Source organism: Podarcis pityusensis (assembly GCF_964106645.2).
Source record: "Podarcis pityusensis genome assembly, chromosome: 3".
NCBI classification, from domain to species: Eukaryota; Metazoa; Chordata; class Lepidosauria; order Squamata; family Lacertidae; genus Podarcis; species Podarcis pityusensis.
Window position 1 is genome coordinate 62,704,147 of NC_138026.1, and position 27,091 is coordinate 62,731,237.

Below are 27,091 nucleotides of genomic sequence, written 5' to 3' on the forward strand. Positions count from 1 at the left end.
TCCTGCACATACAAAACCCTGAATTTATTTGCCCACCCTATGCTGTGTTTTAACTTGTGAATATTATTGGCATGGAAATAACATTTTCAGGAATACAAAATGTGCCTCAAAAGCCTTTTCTGAGTTGCAACCAGTGTTTTCCCTTCTCTGCTGCTGCTTTGACACCATTTTCCAGGGTTTCTTCTCCTTCGCTGTTTATTCTCAACCTGTCAAGAATCATAGAACGAATGTGATATTATGATGCTACCTATTCAAATCTGTCCGGCTACATAAAGTTGTATCCAATGCTACTCAGAGTAAATCCATCTCTGAAGTTAATGGACATGACTAACTTGGGTCCATTAATTTCAATGGGTCTCCTCTGAATGATACCACATAGGCACTTCAGAGTGAGAGCATGAAACTTTGTCCTCACCCTGAATGGGTTAATGCTTTTCTCCCTGTGTATAGTGCCCCAAAATTCACTTTTCACAGAGTGGGAAAGCTTTGATCAGAATTCCATCATTTCATCTGAGCCCTGTGTACGCCCCATGTTGCACTCAGCATTTCTTGCATACAGAAACATACTTGTGTACGTGCCACATCACGATGTTCTACATCCCATCATATGTGGAGCAGCATACCAGCCTTGTACTTTCTTCCTTTATGTTGTTATGTTTATCAAAATTCGGTAAAAGATTATTGCTTTCTGTTGTTAAACGAGAAATTCTCCTCCCTCCCTCCTGCTCATTGGTAGCTAACAAACCATTGTAGTATTTTGGTTTCTTGCTGAGTTATTGTCTTGATGTCACAAACGATTGTGGCTTTTCATGTGAAGACAATGGGAAAAAATCCATAAAGCTGTTCTTTGGGCAAATATAATTGAGCATTGTATTGAAAAATGATACTAGGGTTGAGACACAAATGAACAAAAGCCAAAGGAAAATTAAGCCAAGGCATTCTGTATTTACCAGCAACATCTGCAGCTGTACATTGTGACAGAAACATTACCCTTAATCTTTCATCCCTCTTGTTCACAACTGAAAGAATAAGGGGAAGCACAACAGATTCTGTAATCATTTGGTTATTTCTCCTTTTTCCCATTGTGTTCCATTGTTTTCCATTGCTCACACTATGGAAAAGGTGACTGTGATGGTCCAGTCTGTCTACTGTTGTCTTAGACTTTCATGAGCCCCATTTGGGTGTTCTGTTCCCTTGTGGGACTGACACACAAGCAGAGAGAGTGGGGGTTGCACACACTAAGCTTTGTCACTGGAGCATGGGAAGGCTATTGATTCTTCCCCTGACCCATCCCTGGCCTGCTCAGTTCCTTTTTGCCTCTGACACCACTGAAGCTTTGACATCAGGAGGGCAAGGGTCCCTGAAAAGGTCCCTGCAGTGATAGGGAGGGGCCCCATGAGGTTAGTTCACATTCTCTGAAAGTCAACCTCTGTCTTATGGCTCCTAGGACATCTTCTCAAGGCCAACAGAAGTGCAGCCTAAATGACTTGGGGGAAAAGAGAGAAATATCTTCCGTTTATCTAATCAGAGGAAATAGATAATAAGAAAATAGAACAAGGTGAGATGACATGTCAAGAGGAAATGTACGGCCACAGACATAGAAATGAAAATAAGGTCTTTCAAGAGAGAGTATAGAATCATAGTACATGGGAGTTCTATGTGCTTCTATCCTGGCAGCACTTATTTGCAAACCCATACAGATAGAATGTTGTTATCAGACCCAACATATTTCATTACTGACATGAACAGCACCATGGGAGTGATGGCATCTAGGTAAAGGTAAATGTAAAGGACCCCTGGACAGTTAAGTCCAGTCAAAGGCAATTATGGGGTGTGGTGCTCATCTCACTGCAGGCTGAGGGAGCTGGCATTTGTCCACAGACAGTTTTCCGGGTCTTGTGGCCAGCAGGACTAAACCGCTTCTGGCGCAACAGAACACCGTGACGGAAACCAGAGCACACAGAAATGCCACTTACCTTCCCACCACAGCTGTACCTATTTATCTGCTTGCCTTGTCCAAACACAGTTGATCTTCACAAGTACATCATCACCGTAATATTGTAGGACAGGTTATGATAAGATACACCATGTGATTTGTGGTCTTGCACACAGAGGAACTTCACATTGTATTTTGTGTAAGAGAAAATTCTTCATTTTTACAAAACATTATCTATTAATGCCATTGAACAGAACAGGGCACCTATGGATTCAAAAGCTTTGCATGTTAGTCGAAAATGGATGTATAAAGCTGCTTTGAAAGAAGTATATGCCTCATTCAGACATGATGCTTTTTAATATAGTTGTTGGGGTTGTTGTGTGTTTATGTGTTTTGATTTTTCTTAAGGCAAATCATCTGGAATTGTGCTTATTATATGTCTGTATATGTTGATAATGTTTTTGAATTTTCAATGTAAATCCAAGATCTGTGAATAGTGATATATAAATGGGGATTGTTGAATATATTGGCTAGCTTAATATGCTATGATTATGATATTGTAGTCCTCACTTTCATAGAATCATAGGATTGTAGAGTTGGAAGGGACCAGAAGGGTCATCTAGTCCAAGCCCCTGCAATGTGGGGACGAACCCACAGTCCTGAGAGTAAGAGAGTAATATTGTCAAGCTGGAGTCTCCACGAGTGAAAGGAGCAGAAGACAAAGTAAAGTACAGGTATAAATATGAAGAAGATCTGCGGAAGGGACATGGAAGAGACTTAAGGGCCTCGGACATAAGGTTACCAGGTTAATGAACTAGATGGATGGGATAGAAAGGACTGACAAAACCCGAGACCAGGAGGAAGAGACGTTGGATGAAGATTGGAAGAAAGTTTCAAAAATTCTACTTAGGAATGTTTTGTAAAATTAATGAGTATTAGAAAAATGTTGGAACGAAATTATTTGGCTTTAGCAGAAATGTTAAAAAGAACTATGTAAGAATATGCTATGGTTATGAGAAATTGGTATAAATAAGATTTAAGTTTTAAGTTTTAGGGTTTTTTATGGTAAGATAAGGTTAAAATAGATTAAGGTAATTTAATGACAGAATATTATGAAAAATGGAAAGGATTTGCTGTGATAATCAACAACTAGAATACATAAAAGGGAGGTGTGAGGAGGACGATGAAATAAGGTAATGACAGTTAAGAATTTGGGAATATTGGATCTGTTTTTAAATTTTTGTGGTTTATTTTTGCTTTTTGATTTTGATGTGCTATGTGTTTTGTTTTTGTTTTTTGATTTTGATTTTTATCGATTTGTATTGTTTAATTGCTATTTGTCTTTTTTCCCTGTTTTTCCTTCTTTTTCTCTTTGTTTTTTTTTGTAATTTTAAAATTCTCAATAAATATCATTTAAAAAAAAGAGAGAGTAAGAGTCTCATGCTCTACTGACTGAGCTATTTCATATCAGGGCACTTAACATGCCCGTTTCTGTCTTGCACTGCTTGTTTTCATCCTGTTGACTTAATTTCTAAAGGAGAAAGCTCACAGTCCCCTCCCCCACCACTCTGAGTTTCATGTGCTCCATTGGTGGGTATGGCTCACTTCAAATATTCTGTGGTGCTCTGTTGTCCTTGGTTAGATGTTATTGTTTTTGCAAGCATTCTGCTTCTGCCAAGCACTTTGTGCTCTTTCATTTGTTTCCAGTCACGGCTTTCTTCCTCTGCTCTTGAATAATTATTGCTCCTCAGGCATGGGAGTCCAAAGTCTTGGGGAATGAGCTGTAATGCTTTGCTGCAGCTCATGTCTGCACTGCGTTGTTCTGTGCTTGATTTCTGGGCTAGTTGCACTCCTATCTTATAGCCAGTAAGTGAATGGTAAAAACGGGGGCTCTGTAGAACTAAGCAATGGATATGGTATGCTTTTACTTCCGATCCATGCTTTTTGTAAGCACAAGTTGTCATCTCCATCTGAGGATAATGAATAATTTGCCTCTTTCCCTGCACATTTTTAAAACTTGGTTCTAAGTAGCTATGTTAATAGGCTGGCATGGCTGCATAATTATAATTTTCTGGTGTTGATGCAACACAGCTTCCAATTAGCTGCCTCAGGACAACATACTGACTCATGCTAATGCTAACAGATCATGCTTAGATCACTTGATCTCAATTTTCCTGAATCTTACAGTGTCCTTTCCTATGGTGGTATTAGGAAAGAATAGGATTCTGCTCCAAATCTAAGCTAATGATAAACCCTAAATTCTGCCCTTTATCTCAGACTCATTCATTTGTTCATTTTTTTAAAATGCATTTTGCACTTACCTTTTCTAAAGATCTTCCAGTGATCCAATTTTCTTTCCTAATTATACTCCCAGTAAGACAAATATTTCAAATGATTTCTTTGCTTTTCATTCCACATAAATATATCATGATCTATTCTGTATTAAACTTTGACATAGATTTTTACTGTTTTTCACCACGAAATGAAATAGCCTCTGCTGTGATTTACATTGCTATTCTCAGTTGTTGAGCACTTTTCAATTTTAGAGCTATTGATTTAATCATAAATAAATATAATCCTCCACATAGTAGCAAAATTACTGATCAGACAAAAATCACAGACAAAAGGTCTCAGAAAAATTAGTTCCCCTCTTTTTCCAGATTGTAATCTGTGCTGTATTATTTTAATATATTTGCTAATAAATTCTATGCTGCTCTCAAAATTAACACAGAGGAATAGCAAATGAAGTGGTACCCATTCCTTTAATTACAAAACTTTGGAAGTTGTTGTTAGTCTTAAACACTTGAAATAATTGTGCTTAGCATTTCAATAAAGTGATTCCCAGAGAAGAGGAATGTCTCTATCTGAAGTTTCCAGATCTAGGTTTATGCAAGATATAAGAGGGTAATGACACAGTTGAATATGTCAAGCAGTCTAAAGGTTGACCCATGCAATTGTAGTGTTAAGATGCCAAGCTTCTCTCTCCAAGGGAAATGATGAAACATTTGGTCCCTTCCTGTGTGCTCACAAAAATCAGTGTGGAAGTAAAGGTTTTAGTCAACTTATCCAAAACCATATGTGAAGACATTATCTAGTTGATGGCTGATACAATTTGAGAAGCAATACTGAGCAACATCAAACAGCCAAGTTATTTTAGTTTAGTTTATCAGTCGATTCAACTCCTGATGTTTCCTGTGTTGATCATTGTTAGATATATTTCTCCTAGTGATGGATTACCAGTTGAATAGTTTCTGAGGTGTTTTTTTTTTACTGAAAGATCACAGTGGTGAAAGTATGACTGAGCTGCTTCAGTGACCTTGAAACAGATGTCAGTAAATGTAGAGGAAAACCATATGGCAATAGAGCAAATATGGCTGGAAAGTATGGCAGCAGTCAACAAAAACATTCTGGAAAGGAACAAGTTAGCAAAGTTTATTCCATGGCTGGACATTCGCTAAATCTAGTTGAATGTACCACAGTTGACTCATGCCTGGATGCAGTGATCCCCCCCCCCCACACACACACAATAAATGAGCTTTATTGATTTTCCTCAGCTTTTATAGATAGTTGGGCAGTGCTAAAAAAATTCTTGTCTCTTGAGTCAAAAGTTCCTAAACACGTATCAGACCCAAGATGGGAGGCTCAAACCAAAGCTAATGCAGCTATTAGCAGAAGTTATGCTTACGTTGTTGAAACCCTCAGCCATACTGCGATGAAATGAAAAAAGGAGATACTAGATGATAGGCTGAAAATCTTCTGCAGAAAATGAAAGAATTGTGGGATGTAAAGGTGCAGTCAAGTGCAACATTCCAACAGAGGACTAACGGCCTCCATGTTCTAACCGGTTGCTGTGACAACCAGCTTGTCAGTTGCTGGTAGTTTTGAAAGATAACTGCTCAGTTGCAGTCACCTCAGGACCAACTTCCCTCTGGTATAGTTTATTTGCTTGTTATGTAACCTAAGCCTGCCTTCAGGTACAGTTCTGTAAACCTGAATGAATCTGAGAGTAAAATAGTTTTATAGTAACATGAATCAGATTTGTGTGTGTATTCTTTAAGAGGGATTCAAAAGGATTTTTAACCAAGAAGGCATCTTTATTAGTAGAACTCAGACGAGTCAGCAACAAGCTAATCCCTGCATAAGCTTATAAAGGGGATTGTTTTACTCTGCTAAAGTAAACCTTCCCACAAGAATTTGAGCTTATTTTCATGCTTCACCTTTGAACATATCTGCCAGACCTATTTCGCAAAGTTAGCAAGGCATTCCAAGGTTTGCAAGTTTCATGGAGCATATATGCAAATATTTACAGCTATTGCAATTTGTATCAAACACTCAAGCTAATTTTGATGAAATTGAACAGCAAGCATCCAAAGGAGCTTGAAAGAAACTGTTCTGACTTTGTATATAGTGTAATGTTATAATATAGCTATGATTCCCTGTGTATGTTCTCCCACCTTCCTTAAGCATCACTTCATAGAGCACTTGGCCAAATTGCTTCCCACCTTCCTTTAAACGCCACTCCAGCACCATTTAATGGAAAACCACTCTGTGAAGTTCCTTCTGCTCTCCTTTAAATGCCACTCCTTCCTCAGCAGCTTGCCTGGACTCACTTATCACCTCCCTTACTTGTTCGCTTGCCTGCTGTTCTGTCACCATGCATGAAGTTGATATTACAGCATGACGACCATTTTTCTTACAGAAATATAGTAAATGGAGAAAAAGTAGATAACTACTGTATTGTCAAATGGCTAATAAATGAATTGTGACCCTGAGAATCCTATCATTCAGAGTTGATAGCATTTGCTCCCTCCCAGGCTGGTGGCCATCACTGCTGCTTGAAAGAACAGGTACCATCCTTTGACTCTGTGCTGTGTGGTGAAGTCCTTTCTTTTATCTGCCCTGGATCTTCCAACACTCTGCTTCGTTGGATGTCCATGAGTCCTAGTGTTATGAAAGGGGGAAACTTTTCTCTAGTCACTTACTCCATGCCATGCATAATTTTATAAACTTCTGTCTTCTCGCCTCTTACTTGCCTTTCCTCTGAACTAAAAAGTCCTGAATTCTGCAACCTTTCTTCATAGCGGAAGAAAGCTCCATTCCCTTGGTTGTCCATTTATGAACCTTTTCCAACTATACGATACAGACTGATTCCCCCTCCCGTCCCTTTATTCCATGTGCTGCTCTGAGGATTCTGCTGACACTCCCCTTCAGCCAATTTTGGGGCACTCAGGGAGAGGAGAAAAGGGAAGCCCCATTGCACAAGCAGAAGTCCTTGCTCAGGGCTTCCACTGACGGGGCTCATTAGGTGAACCCCACACACTGACCAATTGGCAGATTCAGCAGCCAGTCTGGTCAGCTTCTGCACATGGAACAGGAGGTGATGTTTCAGGCAGCAAAATGCATTGGGCCAGCCCTAGCACTAGTACTAGTGATGTCTGAAGGTGTGCAGATTTTAATTGTTGTTAGGCCTAGATTTTAATCATTTGAGGCAAGCTCCCAAAATCTGTGGACTCAGCTACATTGGCCAGGAAAAAGTTCTTTATATACGTTGTTTATGCACTATAACACTGTGTGGCATTTGCCCGTTCATTTAGAAACTGTCTGTACAGCAGGGAGAGAAAGGGTTAAAAATGTAGGCCAATAGGGAAGCCGGAGGCGGAGCCTACCTGTTTATAAAAGGGCTTAGCCCGAGGTTTGAGTTAGTTGATGGTGGGTAGTTGGTTGGTTTTAGTGGGTTGGTTGGTTGGGAAAGGCAGTTGGAAAAGCGGTTGGCAGGCAGTTGGAAACAGAGAGACACTTAGTGCAGTGGGTTCTTGTGTGAGGGGAGATAGAAGAGATAGAGACAGGATAAAATAAGACTAAGAAGGTAAAGAGTAACAACGTTTGGAATGCAGTTAAAGTTTGTTTGTGTCTCCAGTAAACTACACTCTTCTTTGTTACCTTGAGAACCTGACTGAGACTAAGTGATTTTACCGGGGAGGACCTGGTTGGTGGCAGTGGATTAGTGGTGTATGGGTAAATAGTCCATGAGACAACCAGGAGCTCCATATGAACGCCACACACTGTGACACAGGCGTGTACTGGTTTTTGAAATATGGCAACCCTAGTTTACAACGCATTTAAGTGAAACGTTTCTTTGATGTGTCTAGATCCAGCATTCCCCCACCTCCCGCATTGGTGCATTAGAGGCTAAGCAAAAAGAGATCAGCTCTCCCTGCCTCTTTCCATGAACATTGCTGTTGCTGCCATTGTTGGATAAGGGAAAGGAGTTTGCATGGTCTGAGGGGCTCCATTATGATCATTTCTCCTCTGAGAGGAGACCTGGAAACTTATAACTGGACCCAAGCATCCAGCATCTCTAGCTGCAGCAGGTTTATCACATTGTCTTCAGTGGGCCATGCAGCTCAACCCTATACATGTTTACTCATTTACTCAGAAGTAAGTCCCACTTTGTTCAAGACAGTGCATAGGATTTCAGCCTTAAGCGCAACTAAATCTTTCCAGATTGGGGATTATTAAGTGTGTGTGTGTGTGTGTGTGTGTGTGTGTGTGTGTGTGTTGTAGCAAACTTGCTAATAGAAAACAGTCCATCCATGCTTAATTTATTATTAGTAGTGTATAGAGTCAGCTCACAAATAAATCTGAACATTGACAAACTTTACTGAACCACAAGCTACAGTGATGGGGAAAGACAAGACACCATTTTATACCAACACAACAATTAAAAACTTTCCATAGAACTTCAGGGCAATTCACAGATGTCACGCAGCATGGAAAACCCATTTATTTTGCTCACATTGAACTTGGGACAAGATGTTTGCCGTTCAATGCAGTCAAGATGTGCTCATTTCCTGTCCACAAGGAGCTATAAGCGCACAGCTGTGACAATGTTGGTTGCTGTTGTGTTTTTGTCTTCTGCCAAGATCTGAGGGTCACACCTTTTCAGTCTCTTCTACCCTCATCATACTTTGCACCCATTTAGCTCATGCTCCATCCATCCATGGGAAGAACTTTGCTCATGCTGATCAGGTCACAGAAAATGAAAGAAGTAATAAATGCCAATCATTAAAGCTGGCCATTCTTTCCTATTAAAGATGCTGCTTTCACCAAGGAACACTCTGGCCAGAAATGTTTGGCAACATCCCAACTCTGAAATGACATGTGTGTAATTGACCTCAAAAATGCTGCTGTTTACAACTGAAATCCTCTGTGTGTTTTATACACATAAAGGGGCTTTGTGAGGAGAAAATGAACTGGGGTGTTGCTAGGCCCACACTGATGCCATGCTCCTCCACTGGCCCCATCCCTCCATTGATGCCATACCCCTCTAGCAGTCCCACCTCAACACTGCATCCCCCTACTGACTCCAGCCCCTTGTGCTGAGTGGAGGTTAGAGGAAAAGGAGTCGAGATCAATGGAGTTGCTAGTGAGATAGAGGCTACCAGAAGAGGTGGCATAAATGCAGAGGAATTTGACAAAGATAGTGAAGAGACAAAGGTAGTGGGGCAGATTCAGAGGACTTGGCAAGCCCTAAAAAGTGAGATGGATGGATTTAGGGCTGAGAGGTGAGATAAATTGCCTTAGCACAAAAGCTGCTTTTGGCCGGGACATTGTGCAATTTTGTCCACTGGAGATATTGCAAAACATTGCTATAGATGGGATCCTGTGGTGAGAAGAGCTCTAATTTCAATCGGTGTGCTGAGTCCACCAAGTGTCTTTGAGAAGAAGAGACTTTCTAGTGTTCTGAGGTTGCCTGATAGTTTCAGCACGCTAAGAATGGTTACATGCCGCAATCCTTTCTGACCAACAGCATATGGGACTATTCGTCTAAGGGATGAGGAGGAACACCAAGGAGGGATTTGACATTGCTTAAAATGGAACACAGAAGAAGAGGTATTTAAAGTTTTAAGGCCTTAAAAAGAGCCGTAGACTTTCTGAAAAATGACGCACGTATGAAATGACCTGCGTCGCAACACAGGAGCCTGTCTGTCAGAGTTAGGTACACTTAACAGCGTTGTTCTCAATGAATTATTTATAACCATCCATTTATTCATTCGTTCATTGTTAAATGACCACAGATGTTCACTGCTCTCTGGTGCAAAACATAATGCAGTAAAACAAATAAAATGTGTGATGGCATCAGATGAGTGAATGAAGCAAAGTGAAATAATGAGTGGTGTGGATTTTTTGTAAGCTGAGGTGTTATAAAAAGCTTGCACAACTCATTGTAGCCGTCAGGCAATCCAGCCTTCTGGCAAAATGATCAAACTGCTTCACCTGTTGTCCACTGCAATGCCTGTTGGATACACCTAAAATCTTAGTATGTGCAGTGGGTGAGAAGAATTAGCCTTTATGATGACAGTTGGCAGGTGGTTAACACTGTGCCCCATAGGCAGAATCAAGAGCCAATAATCCTAGTGCATGTTCCTAATTTATCAGTGCTACCTAACCTAACCGTGCATAATATGTAGCTGTTCCGTTTGCATATATAGGCACTGATTCATCTCTAATCCTGCTTTGTTCTACATGTCTTGTGACCTGAATCAGGATGTATTTTCCCATCCTCATTAGATATGTGTATTACGTTCAATGGTGACTGGAGAAGCATAGCTATGTGAAGCTACAAATTGATACACATGCACATTAACAGAGTATACATATCTTATTTTCTGGATTGAAAGGATAATCTTTTGTGAGAAGATATTAAACCCAGCCACAGTTTCCAAAGCGTCCCCACCTTCAAGTTATCATTTAAGTAAATCAGTACTTTTTCATTTCTTAAAAAACAACCTATCATGCGTGTTTCTTTTTATAGTGTGCATTTTTCTTATTTTATGTTCAGCAATTCCAACCAACCAAATACCTTTTTAAGTGAGGAATAGTATTCCTAATTCCTACAAAACCAACATGAAGATAAATTTTAAAACAATCATCCCTGTATCAGGGACTGCTCATCAATTTTCTGTTTTAAGGAATTTTGATTGGCAACAAAAATATATAGCTTAAACCCAGCTCATTCCAAGCTCATTCATTGCACTGGTTAAATCAAAATGCTATATCTTGTTTTGGGCTGTGTCCATTCAGTAATGTTGTCATGGTAACAGTGTTCCTGGCATTCTCCATTGAAGTCATTCGAATGGCCGAGGAACTGTGCAGGTAGCTGGCAGATCTCTGTGGACGAGGCATCATGCGACAGCAAAGCTGACTGTTGAAATGCCGCCTGAAGCTCTCACTGAGGAAGTAGAGGGCAAATGGGTTTACGCAAGAATTGCAGAAGCTGAGCACTCGGGCTACCAGCGTAACAACCATATGGCCAAGTGATGGGTCGATCTTCATGTAGTTAAAGGACCGGTACATGTATAGGACATGGGTAGGCAACCAGCATACTGCAAAAAGCCCAACGAAGACCAGCACAATTTTGGCCAGGCGCTTTCGTGTTTCCATCTAAAAAGATGAAATGAGAAGAAATAATCAGTCACAGTACAATGTTATGCTCCACATGAGCTTTCACAATGCATTCAGATACAGTTAGTAAAGTGAGTAGCATCAGAAGCCAATGAAACCCATTTGCATTAATAAATTCCAAGATGTTTTCAGGTACAGATACATTAAGCTGCATATTCTACTTTGTACCATCCTACTGTACAGTCATACCTTGGTTCTTGAACGGAATCCATTCCGGAAGTCCTTTTGACTTCCAAAAAGTTTGAAAACCAAGGTGTGGCTTCTGATTGGCTGCAGGAGCTTCTGGCACTCAATTGGAAGCCACAGAAGCCATGTCAGATGTTCGGCTTCCAAAAAAATGTTCTGGAACACTTACTTCCAGGTTTGCGGCGTTTGGGAGCCAAAACAGACGAGTACCAAGGCGTTCAAGGACTGTATCTTTAATTTCACCAACTACCTGTTAAAAGGGAGCATGGGGCATCCTTTGATGCAGTTCTTCCACCCATCCCAAAAAGGTCAAAGCACACCTTCTGCCAAACTTCTGTTAGAGCAGACATTTTCAACCTTGGGTCCCCAGATATTGCTGAACCACAACTCCCATCACCCCCAAGAATGGTCATGGATGATGCAAGTTGAGAGTCCAACATCTTGGAACCCAAAAATGAAGAAGTCTGCATTAGAGGACACACATGGAGGCATAATTAGACAAGAATCACTGTGTATGCAGCACTGGACCATCCAACAATTGTTTATAGACTGATGAGAACTCAGTAGAGGGACAAAGGTAAAGAAATAACCCTTTTCTGAGGGTTTCTTGCCATTTACAGGATAGTTCTCCATTGGCCTAAATAGGTCCAAAAAAGTGAAGTCCTGCAATTTTTTTATTGTGAAATAGTGCAGCACATTCTACTAATAAATATAGTCTTATATTAACTTTGTTCACAAATATGAGAATTTTATAAAAATTTCATGCAAATTGTATTTGTCCAAATACATTATTCCACAGCAGTTCCTCTTGGTACAAGACACATTGATTTGGGTGGACTTTACTTCTAATGAAGAGTGCTCAAAGCAGTAGCCTATAATAGCTGTGTGCAAATTATCTACAGTCCACTGGTTTGTGATCTATTTTCAATGCTTCCCTTAGGGCTGTATAAATTGCCTACTCCATCTGTTTTCATTTTCATTTTCATGAAACCAATCACCATTACTAAACCAATATCTACTCCTCTCATTAAACATGTAATTCAGACTTGTAAAAAGCAACAACTATTGTGTCTCTTATTAGCTGGAGTAGGGAAAAGTACAGCAGAGAAATCTGAAACACAATCAGTAATGTGCTCCAAACCAGAATATAACTGGAATCCAGGGGGGCCCTGACATCTAGGAGCCCCGCTAGACCTTTGCAGAGGCCTCTTGATGTTGACACAGAATATTATTTCATTGCTGTGCAGGGCCTAGGCACTAGGGGGATCATGTTATACCCAGGCAAATCCTGCAATGGAAGCTGCAGGAACCCGTGAAAATCCACTACAGGTTCAGACTAGTCTAAATTACAAAGTCCAGCAAGAATTCTGCCTTGAGCAAATATTTTTATCCTTCTTTCATTGCCATTCAGCAGACAGTCAATGTGGTACAGTATTTCTCAAGCCAAGTTGGTGGAGAGGGAGTTGGCTCTCAGGGGTAATATATGAGCAACAATATAAGTAGAAATGCCTTAGTAACCACTTAGTACTTTGAAATAATAAGTGGCCTGGCTTGCATGACCATAAGAGGTTCTAGCTTACATATGGGCCACTTACCTGTCTTTTAGATTGTGCACTGTTTTCTCCAGGCAGATTATGTGCACTCTTAATTAAAGTCCTTGCAATGTGGTAATAGTAAACACTAATGATGGTGAGCGGGATAACGAGGTATACCAAAAGTATCATCACTGAATGGATCCTTGGGTGCAAATCATCCTTCAAGGGATACCTTATGCATTCTGTGAAATTGACGTTATCCGCGTCGTTGATGTTTGCTACTTCAGAGAATACTGCTTCAGGAACTGCTAGCAGAATGGATATTATCCAGATGGCAATAGCTTTGATACAGGTCCACAGGACTGAGTTGGGTGCCTGAATATCCATTGGATTGACAATTGCTTTGTACCTAAAAGCATATGAGGGAAAATTAGAGTCAATTCTTTTTCAAAGAATGCAGCTTTTATTGAAAGGAGATGGCTTTCTGCAGTTAACAAATAGGAGCCTCGTATGTCCATTCAAGAGACCTGACGAGACATTCCCCATCTGCTTCTGTATTGCAGGAAGCGGGCAGAATTGGAAGCAGAGAAAGACACAGGGAAGAATGCAACAAATGAACAAGTGACTGGCTACAGAAAAGATATGTAGTCACCACATTTAGCAATGTATAGAAGGGTCTAATTGACTGGATATAAGGGGGATGCGGGTGGTTCCCCCGCACAGGGCACCAAGTGAAAGGGGCACAAGATTGAGAAGATCCATCATTAAGAAAACTCATTTGGGGGTTCCAAATTTCAGCCTCAGACAGGGTGCCGTGCTACCAAAATTACCAAGGTCCTTTGTGAAGTAATAATATAGTAGGACAAAGGAAGCTCAGACCATTGGTCCACTAGTTCAGCATTGTCTGCACTAACTGGCAGCAGCTCTCAGGTGGGGATCTCTCCCAGTAGAACCTGGAGAGGCCAAGGACTGAACGAGGGACCTTCTGCCTGCAAAGCAGGGGCTCTACCACTGAGCTACAACCCTCCCCCTGGAAACTATGAACATGTGCAGAGTGCCACCTCTTCACCACTTAGTATCTTCTGACAGCCTTACCACATTTAGGAGTGGGGGAGAAGACGTTGACATCATGGAAAACAACGTTCAAGTTGCCCTGATCTCCTGCTTATCCATTTTATTTTATAAATTAATCCTTTTTAAATTAAATACAAACATTAAAACTAGTTTCCCTTTAGCACAGCTAACGCCAATAGTACAGTTGGCATTTGACTCACTTCAGGATGTTGAAATAATGCCATCGCAACCCTTCATGAAAATTCATTACATGGAGGACTAACCCCAGTTGATCCGTAAATTGGTCCCTAAGGACATGCATTTCAGCTTCACATAACAGAGACAAGCTCCCCCGCCCTCTGCAATTATTTCTACCCCAGTCTGGCAAGTGTAATGAAAACTATTTGTCTTCAGCCCTCAAGCAGCAAGTGCCTTCAAGCTTTCTTTTCTTTTTCTTCCTCACATTTTTTATTTGTTTCTAAACAAAAACAAATACACTTTTAAACACTTTCCCAGCGGTAACAGATATGATTAATGATGTCCAGGAATTTGGAGCTGGAGATTTGTTCCTTTTATTAACCATTGTGTTAGCCGATAAGCATGTTGATTAGATTAGGAAATCCCCTTAGTAAGTCTAAATCCCCATGTAAATCTAGACAGCCCTTTGCAGAGCGTTGTGGGAGAGAGGAAAAAACACAGGCTCCAAAATCTCACATGCTCACAAGAGAGATGCTCTGGTGCCATACAAGGGCAAATAAGAACTCTGTCAAGAGTTGTATGCATGTACAGCTTACAGACCAAAGCTTATTGTAATGGGTTTCGGGGTTGCTCGTGCGTAAGTTGCCACCACTCCTGGCTAGGTTACCTGGTTGAACCCTTTCTGACCGGACAGCCTCTAGTTCCGTGGCTGTCTCAGTCGCTGGCAGAATCCGTCAGTGGGCGTTTCTTAAACTTCTTCCAGCACAAAAGTTCTTTGACGCCTAGTCTCCACCTAGTCTCCCTGCGCGGAAGCCTTCTGCGCAGGGAGGGTGTGGGCAGCGGAGGACCCGTACTCTCTCCGCTGGTTTCCGGCGAGGAGTCTTGGAGCCTCCTCTCCGATTCCCCCATCTGCCCCCCTTCTCTACTGGTGTTACACTGATTTCCTTCCCCAGTGGACGGGCTGCCTCTCTCCCTACTGGGACCCTCTCCGGCATCCCTCTGGAGCCTTCCCTCCGCCTCTAGCTCCGATGGCAGTTCCCTGACATCCATCTCCCCCCCAGGATCCCCTCCACCCTCGGCCCGACCTTCTGATCCAACCTCGTCCCTTTCCTCGGCCGATGATGCGGGGAATCCCCTGAAGGAGCTGTCGCCATCCTCTGAGGATTCAAAACCCGCTTCCCACCCGCTCCGAACTCTTGCTGCGGGGTGGGCCTCCCAGTCTGATTCTTCTCCCTCTGACACCTCCCCTCCCTCCTCTTCGGAGGCAGGAAAACCCACAAATTCCTCTTCGTCATCTGTGGTTCCAAATTCTTCCTCCCAGAATCTCGCTAGTGGTTTTGGTTTGTCTGGGAACAGGCTGTGGAATTCTTCCACTAGATTCCCATCATTGATCGCCTCAGCGGGGACCCACGTGTTTTCTGACCCGGATTCTCCTTCCCAAGCTACCAAGTACTCCACCTGGCGCCCTCGCCACCTTGAATCGAGTATTTCCGTGGCTTGGTTGTGGAGTTCCCTCTCCTCTACCCGCGGGTGGGTGGTGACTCCTCCCTCCCGCCCCGGAAATTCCCGCCCCTCCCGGTACAGTGAGAGTAGGGACCTATGGAACACCGGATGTATCTTCATGCTGTCAGGCAACTTGAGCTTGAATGCCACAGGGTTCACCTGCTGTGTTACCTCAAAGGGTCCCAGCCGCCTTGGCTGCAACTTCTTGCACCCTCCCTTTAGGGGTAACCCTTGGGTTGACAACCACACTCGGTCTCCCACCCGTATGGCCTCCCCCTCCCGACGGCGCTTGTCTGCCTGCCTCTTGTAAACTTCCTTGGCCCGCTCCAAGTTCATCTTGAGTTGCTGGTGCAAGGCCTCCATTTCTTCCACAAACTGCTCTGCCGCAGGTACACTCCACCCTTCCTCCCCCCTCCCCGGGAAGGCCCTGGGGTGACACCCATAATTGGCCATGAACGGGCTCATCCCCGTGGACACATGTTCAGCGTTATTGTACGCAAATTCAGCCAGTGCTAGTTTCTCTATCCAATCGTTCTGTCTCTCGCTGACGTAGCAGCGTAGGTATTGCTGGAGTATACTGTTCTCTCTTTCTACTTGCCCGTTGGTTTCTGGGTGTCGCGCCGTCGAGAAGCCCACCTCGACCTGCAGCAAGCTCATGAGCTTCCTCCAGAACCGGGAAGTAAATTGTTTCCCGCGATCTGAGATGACCCTCAAGGGTGTCCCATGCAACCTGAAGATGTGATCCACAAACACCCTGGCTGTCTCCTCTGCCGTCACCGCATGTGAGCAAGCTATGAAATGGCACATCTTCGTCAGTAGATCGACTACTACCATGACTGCTGTCTTCCCCCTTGACCTGGGCAAATCTGTCATAAAATCAATGGACACCACCTCCCAGGGTCTTCCCGGTGTGGGTAAGGGTTCCAGTAACCCTGCGGGGGCAGCCCTCTCCCCCTTTGCCCTTTGGCAGAGGTCGCACCCCTGTACATATTCCCATACATCTTCCCTCACCCTTGGCCACCAGAACTGCCTGGTGACAAGCATCATGGTTTTGTGCTGTCCAAAGTGCCCAGCTGTAGGGTTGTCGTGGAGTTGTTTGAGTACCTTCCCCCTCAAGGTCTTCCCCGGTACATACAGTGCCCCCTTATAGTACAGCACCCCTTCCTTTTCCTCAAAACCCCCATGGTTTTCTCTTCCGTCTCGGAGTTCCCTGATTTTACTAGAGAGGAAACTATCAAATGCAAATAATCGTCCTAAATACTGAGGGATGTACAAAATGCTCCTGCTTATCCAGGAGCACCACTTAGGAATAGCAGGGGAGAATTAAATTTCTGGCTAACGTGCTGGTTCTAAGGCAGGGCGACAATATGTATGCCACAGGCACAGATGCCATTTTATTACACAAAGGGACTGGACTGTTTGATCTGTGGTGAATGTCTGAGCACTGCGGAGTCTGTACATGTGGGGGGAAAGTAGCCACAGAAGATGCTCTTATGTCTTCAGTTATTGCTCTTACGTCTTCAGTTATTAGGGCTGTGTTCAGCCCTAATTCAGCCAAGGCCCTAAACCTGAGACAAACCGGGCTTATTTGGAGGGAACTGTGCCATGTTCAAGTCTGGTTGAGGCAGTGTTTCGCTCCCCATAAAATGTGCGTGCTCTTTCAGGGCTTGGAGTGGAATTCAAGGGTCCATGTTTGCCGGCTTTGTTCAGTCCCATTCTTCCTTATTTCTCTCCCTCCCCCACTACAAACCAACAAGCCCATAGCCATCCAGGGCTGTCATGTGGCAGGGCATCAAGCAAGGAGGAGAAGCAGGCATAAGTGAGAAGAATACAGAGAAACCAGAAGAAAGAGAAGCCTACTGGACGGCTGCATCTTTGTGCAGAAATGTGGGGTGGGTGCCTTTCCTGCCAGACCGCTCCTTCCCACCCTATCTATAGAGTATCTGATCCCTCAGAATGCTGGTGTAACCCCTCCAGACCTTTTCCATATCCTATTTTAATTGTATACTAAAATAGCATTTATAAAAACCCTTTAAAATCCATTAGCCTTGCCCCCTAATTGCTTCAGGGACAGATCTGGGATGGGTGGCTCCCAATGAAAGACAAAATGGTCTGATCCAGGGGCCACAGATGGGGGCCACAGGGTGCATCAGGGGTCTGTGCACAGCCCTATTAATTATATCTAAAGGCCAAATTAAACAGGAAGTTATTCAGCTTTAGCCCCGGAATGTATGCTTTCTCCCCCCGCCCAAATAGTTGGGGGGGGGGTGTAGCAAGCTGGGTCAAGTCTGTGGGAAAGGGGAGGGTGTCTTTAACTTGTAGGGGCTCCTGCACCAGCTAAAAATATAAATGACATAAACATGAGCCTTTCAGTCCTGCAGAGAATCTTGTCACCAAAGAAAGGAATCCCCCACACAGATTGAAAACGGAAATGAAGCCCCGACAGAAAAGCCTGTGCTTACTGTAGGAAGCCCAATCAGGCAGTTTGCTTTGCACTGCTGCAAACAGGTCACAGAAAAGGTCTGCTGTGTTCTGGAGATGACCATGTAATCTGCAGAGTGAGTGGCAAAAGACGAAGGGCTCATCAGCCACCCCACACAGCCCCTGGAAGCACCCCCTGCATAGCAGCCACAATGTGTTACTGTTCCTTCTCATGGCTGGCATGGCTACTTCAAAGCTGAGAAGCCAAACAAGTTCCTTACAGTGCCCTGAAGCAGACACGGTACATTGCAGACCAGGAAGTGAAAATGTTTCAGGGTATCAGTGTTCCCCAGTGTGGATGCATCTCCGAATGCCATTAAAAAGTTTGATATAGTTGGCTGTGTGCACGGGCTCTTCCAATTGCATAGAGACGAATCAAGCGTCTTGAAGCAGACATGCTCAGATAAGCAAGATCAATGCCTATCTCCTAGAGACATAATTACTAGCAAAGAAGGTCAGCTCCGCATATCAGTTGCTTGCAAGCACAAATAGCTGAAAGGTGAGGCCAGTCATGGTGGAAATGCTGGTTTTCTAACCTTGTAATATTATTGATGCCATGGGACCATGCAACATGTTTCCTCTCTGGGCGTTGAAAGGGTCTGTGGCAGGTACAAGAATTTAAAAGGAGGAATGAGATAAAGTCTCCCTGTGATATTGCAGAATGCTGACGGCTAGGGCTGCGATAGTAAACAGGCTTGCCAAAGCAAATTGGTGGGGAGATTTCAGAGCCGTAGCCTGGATACATAGAGTGCCAGAATAAATGAAATGTGCAAAATATCTCTGTTCTTCAGTGGAGATGAACTATTACCTATCCTTATTGAAAGATGCTTGCTGTCTCCTTTTCATTTCCTTTTCTTCTTTCTGCTCACTCAGAAAGTGCAATACTCATTCACAGAGAAAGAGATAATGCCACATAATATGTTGAGTATGTTGAGTATCTTAACAAGTGGAAACTGCAACAGAATTGCATTTGAGATTCCAGCCGGCCATGCAAGAGGTTCCATTCAAGTCCCTCCCCCACCCAATGTTTCTGTCCTACCAATAGCAGTCAGTGAACATTCCATGCCCACTGAGCATGCTCAGTCCTTAGTGAACTGTTTAGGGGCTTCCTCCAACTTTTCCCAAACATGTTTTTTTGTGTTTGTGTGTGTGTGTGTTTGTACTTCTGCAGACCTCAGGATTCCCCCAAGCCTGCTGATAGACCTCCCTCTTGTTTGTGAGTGTTGCCGTTTTAGTTATATGGGGGAGTTTTGATAGGTAAGTGTGTGGCTCCATTAAACAAATCCCTTACTAATGACATCCGGATTGGAGAATGGATGGTCAGTTTTCAGGATACTTTATTTAGAGTAGTTCTATAAACTCTGGAGGTTAATTTCTAAGTATACCCATTTTTACAAGCAAATACATTTTCCGACAGGACACTTTTGAAGAACAGGGAAATTGCAGGGAAGTAATGCAACCCTACTACCAGCACAAATAAACGATTTATATGTTCATAGATAATATGAAAGGGTTCATGTGAAATGGCTAGAGAAGTGGTTAGGTTCAATCAGGATTCATTTTTTGTGTGGAACTTCGTGCCTTTCCATTTCTCAATGAAATTGGCATTCAGATGGAGGCACATTTTTGATGAGTCATGGCTATGAATTCTAAATAGCATGGAAACAAGAGTGTAAGAATGTTTTCCCAAAAGGCTTGCAACACAGAAAATGTCCAGGACTAATTAATTGATAAGGAAGTGGGAAAAGAACATGTAAAGAATAATTAGGTCTATATATAAGTGAAAGTTAACAAAACAAAACAAAATGTATTTTGGATCTCATTTTGTTTGGAACATCATGTGAATGCCACTCAGCAAAAATGCCTGTCCAGCTGACTGACAATTTCAAACTCCTATTGACAAAATGATTCTGTAGAGTTAGACAAAATCCTAGAATCTTGCCACCTGTTAAAACCTTGTTTGGATTGACATTGGTTCTCCATTTTACAAAAAAAAAAAAAAAAAGGGTCCAAGAAAGGAAAGTATGAGATACCGTATTGAGCCCTGTGAACTAAGGAGAAACTGGGCCTAGTATGGAAATAAAAAAATACCCCTGACTTTATTCCACTCCCCAAGTGACAGTTCATAGAATCAAAGAATTGTAGAGTTGGAAGGAATCCCAAGGGTCATCTAGTCCAACCCGCTGCAATGCCGGAAACTCAGCCAAAGCATCCATGGCAGATGGCTAGTTAAATATGAAAAGCAGTTTCTGGGAGCAGGGAGAGTGCTCTTTAATCAGGTTGTGCTTGTGTACTTATATAGGCATAAAGCTGGCCAGTATAAGAAGAAGGTGGACTAGGTGTGCTATTGGCCTGATCCAGCAGGATTCATCTTACGTTCTTAAACCTTGCTGGGTATTGCACAGCAACAAAATACCTCTGGGAGGACCACTTCCTGCATTATGCTGTATACAGAGAAGCTGGACCGCTTGGCTGGCATCTTGCAGTATCATCAACCATGAGAGCCTTCTGGGCTGCCAGGCAATACTAGAACTAGGAGGTGCAGTGTGTTGTGGAGGCTTCAGTCCTTTCTGGAGGTAAAAGCCCAGAAAGTAGTAGTGGGGAACTACTGTTCCACTTCAACACCAATGATGTTGAGGGCACCACAGTTCCATATCTTCATATTAATATTTTGTTCTGACCTTCATTGGATCCTTAGAGTGAAGAACAGGTAAGAAATCTTAGTAAGAAGAACTGTGATAAGGATAATACACAAAACTTTTGAGAGGCCATCCAGAGCAGTGTTTCCCAATCTTTCCCCCCTTCCGACTTTGTTTCCTTCCTATGGCCCCCCATGGGCGTAACCAAGGGGTGGCAGGAGAGCAGATGCCCCCAAAATAAGTAAAAATCAATACAGGTCAATACAAATCTGAGGTTCTGCCCTCCCCCCAACAAAAGTCTGCCACCCTAACAAAAATCCTGGCTATGTCCCTGCCCCCCACTGGTAGAAAGGTAGGTATTTACATGTTTTGTTTGTAAATAGAACATGTTTTGTTTATACTTTTTATAATATATACAAAATTCAATTACACAAAATGATAGGAACATAATGAAATGTTGTTGAAGCAGAAAAACATAGAATCATGGAGCTGGAAGGGACCTCAAGGGTCTTCTTTCTAGTGCAACCCCCTGCTATGTAGGAAACTTGGCTAATGCATCCATGACAGATGGCCACCCAACCTCTGCTTAGAAACCTCCAAGGAAGGAGAGTCCAGAACTTCCTGAGTGAAATCCATCTTCCATGTATCATAAAAAGTAAACAACGCTTATTTCACCCCAGTTATTTGACACAGAGGGGGAAATCTACAGATACAGTCTAAAAGGTGCACAGGGAGTTCTGTATATATGGGAGAATTTTAAAAAGCGAGTGGTCCTCACTGCCCTGGTGCAAAAAGATCTTGTCATCTAGAGGAGTCCTGGCTGCCTAGATAAAGTACTATAGCCCGCCTCACCCTTCCCTGGGAGTAAGACTCACTGAACTCAGTGCAACATTCTTCTGAGTAGACACATAGTTATTTACAAGATGCATGTCAGCAGCACCAGACAACCCCGCTTGGCTAGGTGCTGGGGTGGATATCACCCTGCGCCCTGCAGAGCTGGGCTGATGCTGCCAATAGACCCTGCACCCCTCGGCAACATCCAAAGGCCCTGATCCACTAGATGCTGGGTGGGATTGCACCCTGCGCCTTGCAGAGTCAGGCCCACCGGGCCCAGCACTGGTGGCAGCAACAAGCAGCTCCCGCTCACCCAGCCCTACCGATTGCCACCCCACCACCGCACTTACTTGACCTGGGGGTTCTGGATCACAGGCTGGATCACATTGGTCAAAATGGGAGCCTCAACGATTGCCTTCTCCTGCCGGAAAAAAACCAGGACTGCTCCAAGAAAACCCACGTGGCAAAAAGGAGCTCTTGGCCCTGGTGGGCCGCTCCCTTACTCGCTTGAGATTGGCCAAGCAGATAGCCAGCCAATCAGGATTTAAATATATATATATATATATATATATATATATATATATATATATGAATTCCACTCTTCACTTCTCACTTCCCTCTGTGACCCCCCTAGCCTCATGCTGTGGCCCCCATTTATGCATTTTTCACCTGTGCCCCTCTTGAAATATCGGGGGGGGCAGGGAGCCATATGGCTTCCAGTTGGCGAACTCTGATCCAGAGGTTTTAGGTATCATCAGCTTGACGTCAATACCAAGAAAGGTCCTTGAGGTCTGTGAGCACTTAGAAAAGTATGCTGTGATTACTATGACTTAGCATGGGTTTCTCAAAAACAAGTCATGTCAGATGAATCTCATTTTTCTTTTTTTAAGGAGTGGATCAGGGGAATACTGTGGACATAGAGTATCTTGATTTCAGTTAGGCTTTTGACAAAGTCCCCCATGATATTATTGCAGAGAAGCTGGTAAAATGTGGACTGGATGAGGCAATGGTTAGGTGGATTTGTAGCTGGCTGACTGACCAAACCCAAAGAGTGCTTGTGTATAGTTCCTCATCATCCTGGAAAAAAACTGACAAGTAGGGTGCTGCACATTTCTGTCCTGGACCTGTTGCTGTTAAATGTCTTTATAAATGACTGTGATAAAGGAATTGAAGGCTGCATCTCCATCCTCTTGAAAACTGCCAGCTCAGCTTACCCTTAGGATCAGTTTAATGTTGACAGAAAACCAAGGGCGAGAGACAGCTTCCCCAAAAGAAAAGGGCTGGTTCCTTTTTCCATGTTGCCATATACTATGAATATGGTGATACTTCACTTACCCAGACAGCATGTGGCTGTCAAAAATAGAGCATCCAGTGGAACAAGAAGATTTGACTCGTCTTGGTTTCCATTCATAGCTTTTGTAAACATGGGTGTGCAGGGCGTTTGGCCTCCTACAAGGCAGGAGTCCTTTTGGTATAGTAACACTTGGTTTCTGTGATAATGGCAATTTATAAATGACCTCTCGCTCTTTTTTGAAGGAGAACCACTAACTCACAATGTAGTGTGCATGGTATATATTGTGCATGATGTTATTTTATTTTGCCTTTCAAAGTTCAGTTCTATGGTTTGCTGCTTTGGAAAATACTTTTTTCTTTCAAAGGAAGTGGCCCCACACTGTCTTCAAATATATGCTGCAGCCTCTTTTGCTACCTAAGCTACAGTTGTTTGGCTTCAATAGGAAAGCAAGTTGGTGCCAGCATTGTTGATGAACCCTACTTGATTTACATGTAGCAAAATGCTTGCTTGGTCATTGCTGATCTTCGACACTCTCCCTTGAGTCTATGTATATTCTTAATTCTGCCAACCTCATAGGGAGTGAGATTCTTCTTTGCATTTAGGCAGTTGCATAAAGTCCTGAACACTAATGATTATTAACAACCTGGTTCGCTTTTTATATAAATGGGAAAGGATGGTTTATATCCCAGTCCTTTGAGTATTGCACAGAACTCATTTCTGGTCATTAATTTCGGCTCACACTGTGTTTAGCTCAGATCAAGAGTAGAAGATTCCATTCCCAGTATATTGAAGAGCCAAATATTTCATAGAATCATAGCATTGGGAGGGAGCCTAGGGGTCAGCTAGCCCGATATTCAGTGATGGATTGACAGAGCAAGATGCACCTGCAGCATCCCTGACAGGTGGCCATCCAGCCTTTGCTTAAATGCCTCCAGTGTAGGTAAGCCCACCACCTCCCAAGGCAGCCTGTTCCCCTGCCAAACAGCTTGTACCATTAGGACATTTCTCCTCGCTGCTGAGCCTATATCTTATTTCCTGTGATTTCTAATGATGGATTTCAGTTCTGCCCTTTTGAATGACAGGGGATAAATCTGTTCCATCTCATGCATGACAGCCTTCAAAATATTTGAAGACAGCTCCCCTTCAGGATAAACACACCAGCTCTTTAAAGTGTTCCTCAAAGGACTTGGTTCTGGACCTCTCACAGTCCTTTGGACACACTCCAATTTGTCAATGTCCTTCTTCAAAGGTGGCACCCATAACTGAACGCAGCACTCCAGATTTGAAAGATGGGTAAGATCCTTCCTAAGTTCTTTGTGTCCTGAAGTCTGTTTACACCTGCGTCCAGTCAGATGCCTCTGGGATGTTCACAAGCAGGACACAAAGGCAACCAACCATTGGCTCCTGTTTCTCCCCTGTAACACCTGAGATTCAAAAGTGCACTTCCTCTAACTAGGGAAGCTCCATTTAGATATTGTGACTGATGGCCATGTTTCTCCATGCAGTTGTCAAGAGTCAGTGTGGTGCAATGGTTAGGGTGTTGGACTGTGACCTGGAAGATCGGGATTCAAATCCCCACTCAGCCATGAAGCTCACTGGGTGACCTCAAGCTAGTCACTATCTCTAAGCCTAACCTACCTTGCAGGGTTGTTGCAAGGAGAAAAGGGGGAAGGAAGAACCATGTACACCACCTTGAGATTCTTGGAGGGAAAGGTAATATATAAATGAAGAATGAAATAAAATAAGCCCTCTTTAATGCCAGGTGAGTGAGCAAGCCCCATCCTTTGTCTCAGCAATTTTGACGCATTATTTATGTGTGATATGGAAACGTGTGTGTGTTTGTTAAGAGATGCTTCACCTCCAAAGAAAAAATTAAGAATGGGATTGCTACAACATAAGCACAGCCACACAGGAGCAGCGGTTCATTTCCATCGTTAATTAGTGGTCTAGAGAAGGACACTGCAGACCATGGACAGCCAGCAGGGTGCCTTTCTGATGCTGTGGATTTTGATTGCCCATCAGCCTCAGGCAGTGGGACCAGTGATGGATGGGAATTCTGGAGAGCACACCTGCTGCACAGGGCCAGGTACACCCTTCCCCTTGCAGTCAAGGCATGATCCAGTGCGCTGAGCCTTTAGGGAGGCAGAACTCTAATCCAGCCCTTCTTGATGGGTAACCTTACATCTGAGCCAACAGACTTAAGTTTGAAGTCCTGCTCCGATGGCCATCTCAGCAGAGCATCCGTGCCTTTAACAAGGGCCAGAAATTCGCCTAAGAAAGCGTTTTCCTTTACCAGAGACAGGAAAATTATTCACCCATTGGACTGGCTCTTGTGGAAGTATGAAAGACAGGATACGCCGACCAGGACAAACGGAGATTCATAGAATTGTGGAGTTGGAAGGGACCCAAAGGATCTTCTAGTCCAGCCCTCTGCTAGGTCTGGGTTAAATGTGAAAGAATCTCTCTCTTCCTTTTCCCCCCTTCAGTCTTTTGTGGCTGGCAGTGACTTTCTTCCTCTCTGTGTCTCTCTGTACGGTTCTGCCAAAATAAATTCCAGCATTGCAGGGAGTTGGACTCGATGTCTTTCGTGGTCTCTTCCAACTCTCCAGTTCTATGACTCTATGACTGTCGTCTGTCTGCCCTCTCTCTCTCTCTCTCTCTCTCTCTCTCTCTCTCTCTCTCCCCGGGTGTATCTTCTACCGCCTGCCCCTCGCCTCGTCTTACCTGTCGGCGCTGAGGGCAGTGAGCGTGAATACGGAGACGCCCACCGAGGTGAGCTGAATGGCCGGCAGCAGCTTGCAGCCCACCTCGCCGAAGAGCCAGTCCTCGAGGAAGAAGCGCGAGGCGTCGACGGGCACGCAAGTGAGCAGCAGCAGCAGGTCGCCGGCAGCCAAGCTGGAGATGAAGATGTTGGGCACGCTGCGCACGGCGCTCCTGCCCACGAAGATCTTCAGCAGGGTGGCGTTGCCCACCAAGCCCACCGCCATGATCAGCAGGTACAGCGAGGGCACCACGCAGCGGATGATGAAGAGCGCCCGGGCTTGCTGCGACGAGGGCAGCCGCTCTGACGCCTGGACAGGAGCCGGGTCCGCCTCGCCGCTGCCGTTGCCCTCCGCTGTCAGGTTGCCCCAGGCGGACGCGCTGCTGCCCAGCCCCGTCCAGCTGAACGACATAGCCTCGCCCGTCGAAGGATCAGGGCTCTCTCCGGACTTCTGCGCCTTCCCGCACCCCCAGACGGACAGGCACAGGACGATGCGCTCAAAGGCAAACCTGTCTCTTCTTCCAAAGGAGAGCCCAGGTTTTGGACAACCCAGACGACCGTCGGGGCAAGCTTTCCTGGGATGCTTCTGCAGAAGGAAGTCCCTCCGGAGTCCCAAAGGCTTTCTGTTCAAGTAAGTGCTGTTTAGGTAGGATCTGAGTCAAGAAATCGGTATCCAGCCTGTTGGGTCTTTTGCGAGGTGAAGCAGGCGAAAAGAGTCGCGCGATTCTGCTGGGCGATGCTGGCGGCTCCTCTTTCTAGGAAAGCCTGGACGGCTCTGCTCCTCTCTCCAGAGCGTGGAGCAGCTGAGGTTGGACAGCTCCTGCCGGGCAGAAGCCGGGGTCTATTTTCCCTGCTTTCCGCGCAACACCAGCCCTTTATACGCGCGAGGGTCCGCCTCCGCAAGGAGGAGCGAACAGTTAGAGAAAAGCTACCAACTTGGTCTCTTGGCGCTGAATGGAGGGGGCGGCTCTCCTCCTTTGCGTAGCACCCAAGTTAAAGACAGAGGCTTTCCCCGCGACAGGGGCGGGGGAAGTGACCACAGGAGGCTGCGGCCCCAAAAGGTTTTCCAAGCTGCTGGACTTGCCTGGTCGAGTTTATGGGCTCGGGCGTAACGGCACGTCTAAGGCTGCAGCCCTTCTAGGCTCACTTTCCTGGGAGTAAGCCCTAGTGAACTCAGCAGACGTGGACAGCATGGCGCTTCCAGGC

At 44.2% G+C, this 27,091-nt stretch overlaps 1 protein-coding gene across 2 annotated transcripts; it reads right to left on the bottom strand.

Moving 5' to 3' along the window:
* On the bottom strand, window positions 1-26,718 carry NMBR (neuromedin B receptor). Of its 2 annotated transcripts, XM_080998580.1 has the most exons (5): window positions 25,849-26,718; window positions 13,183-13,531; window positions 7,603-11,380; window positions 4,258-4,294; window positions 1-206 (listed from the first exon to the last, which is right to left on the bottom strand). In XM_080998580.1, the coding sequence occupies exons 1-3, from the start codon at window positions 26,295-26,297 to the stop codon at window positions 10,982-10,984; spliced, it is 1,197 nt and encodes a 398-aa protein (XP_080854706.1). In that variant the 5' UTR covers window positions 26,298-26,718; the 3' UTR covers window positions 1-206; window positions 4,258-4,294; window positions 7,603-10,981. The 2 variants fall into 2 exon arrangements, with proteins under 2 accessions (XP_080854706.1, XP_080854705.1); XM_080998579.1 differs by lacking the exon at window positions 4,258-4,294.
* Between the last annotated feature and the right edge of the window lie 373 nt (window positions 26,719-27,091).

Bases quoted from the DNA above. Each gene is read 5' to 3' on its own strand.
- NMBR (XM_080998579.1), bottom strand. From the start codon at position 26,297: ATGTCGTTCAGCTGGACGGGGCTGGGCAGCAGCGCGTCCGCCTGGGGC. The intron at 13,532-25,848 runs GTAAGACGAGGC...ATATGCTTTTAG, and splicing joins ACTGCCCTCAGCGCCGACAG to GTACAAAGCAATTGTCAATC. The intron at 11,381-13,182 runs GTAAGTGGCCCA...TCATCTTTTTAG, and splicing joins GTGCACAATCTAAAAGACAG to ATGGAAACACGAAAGCGCCT.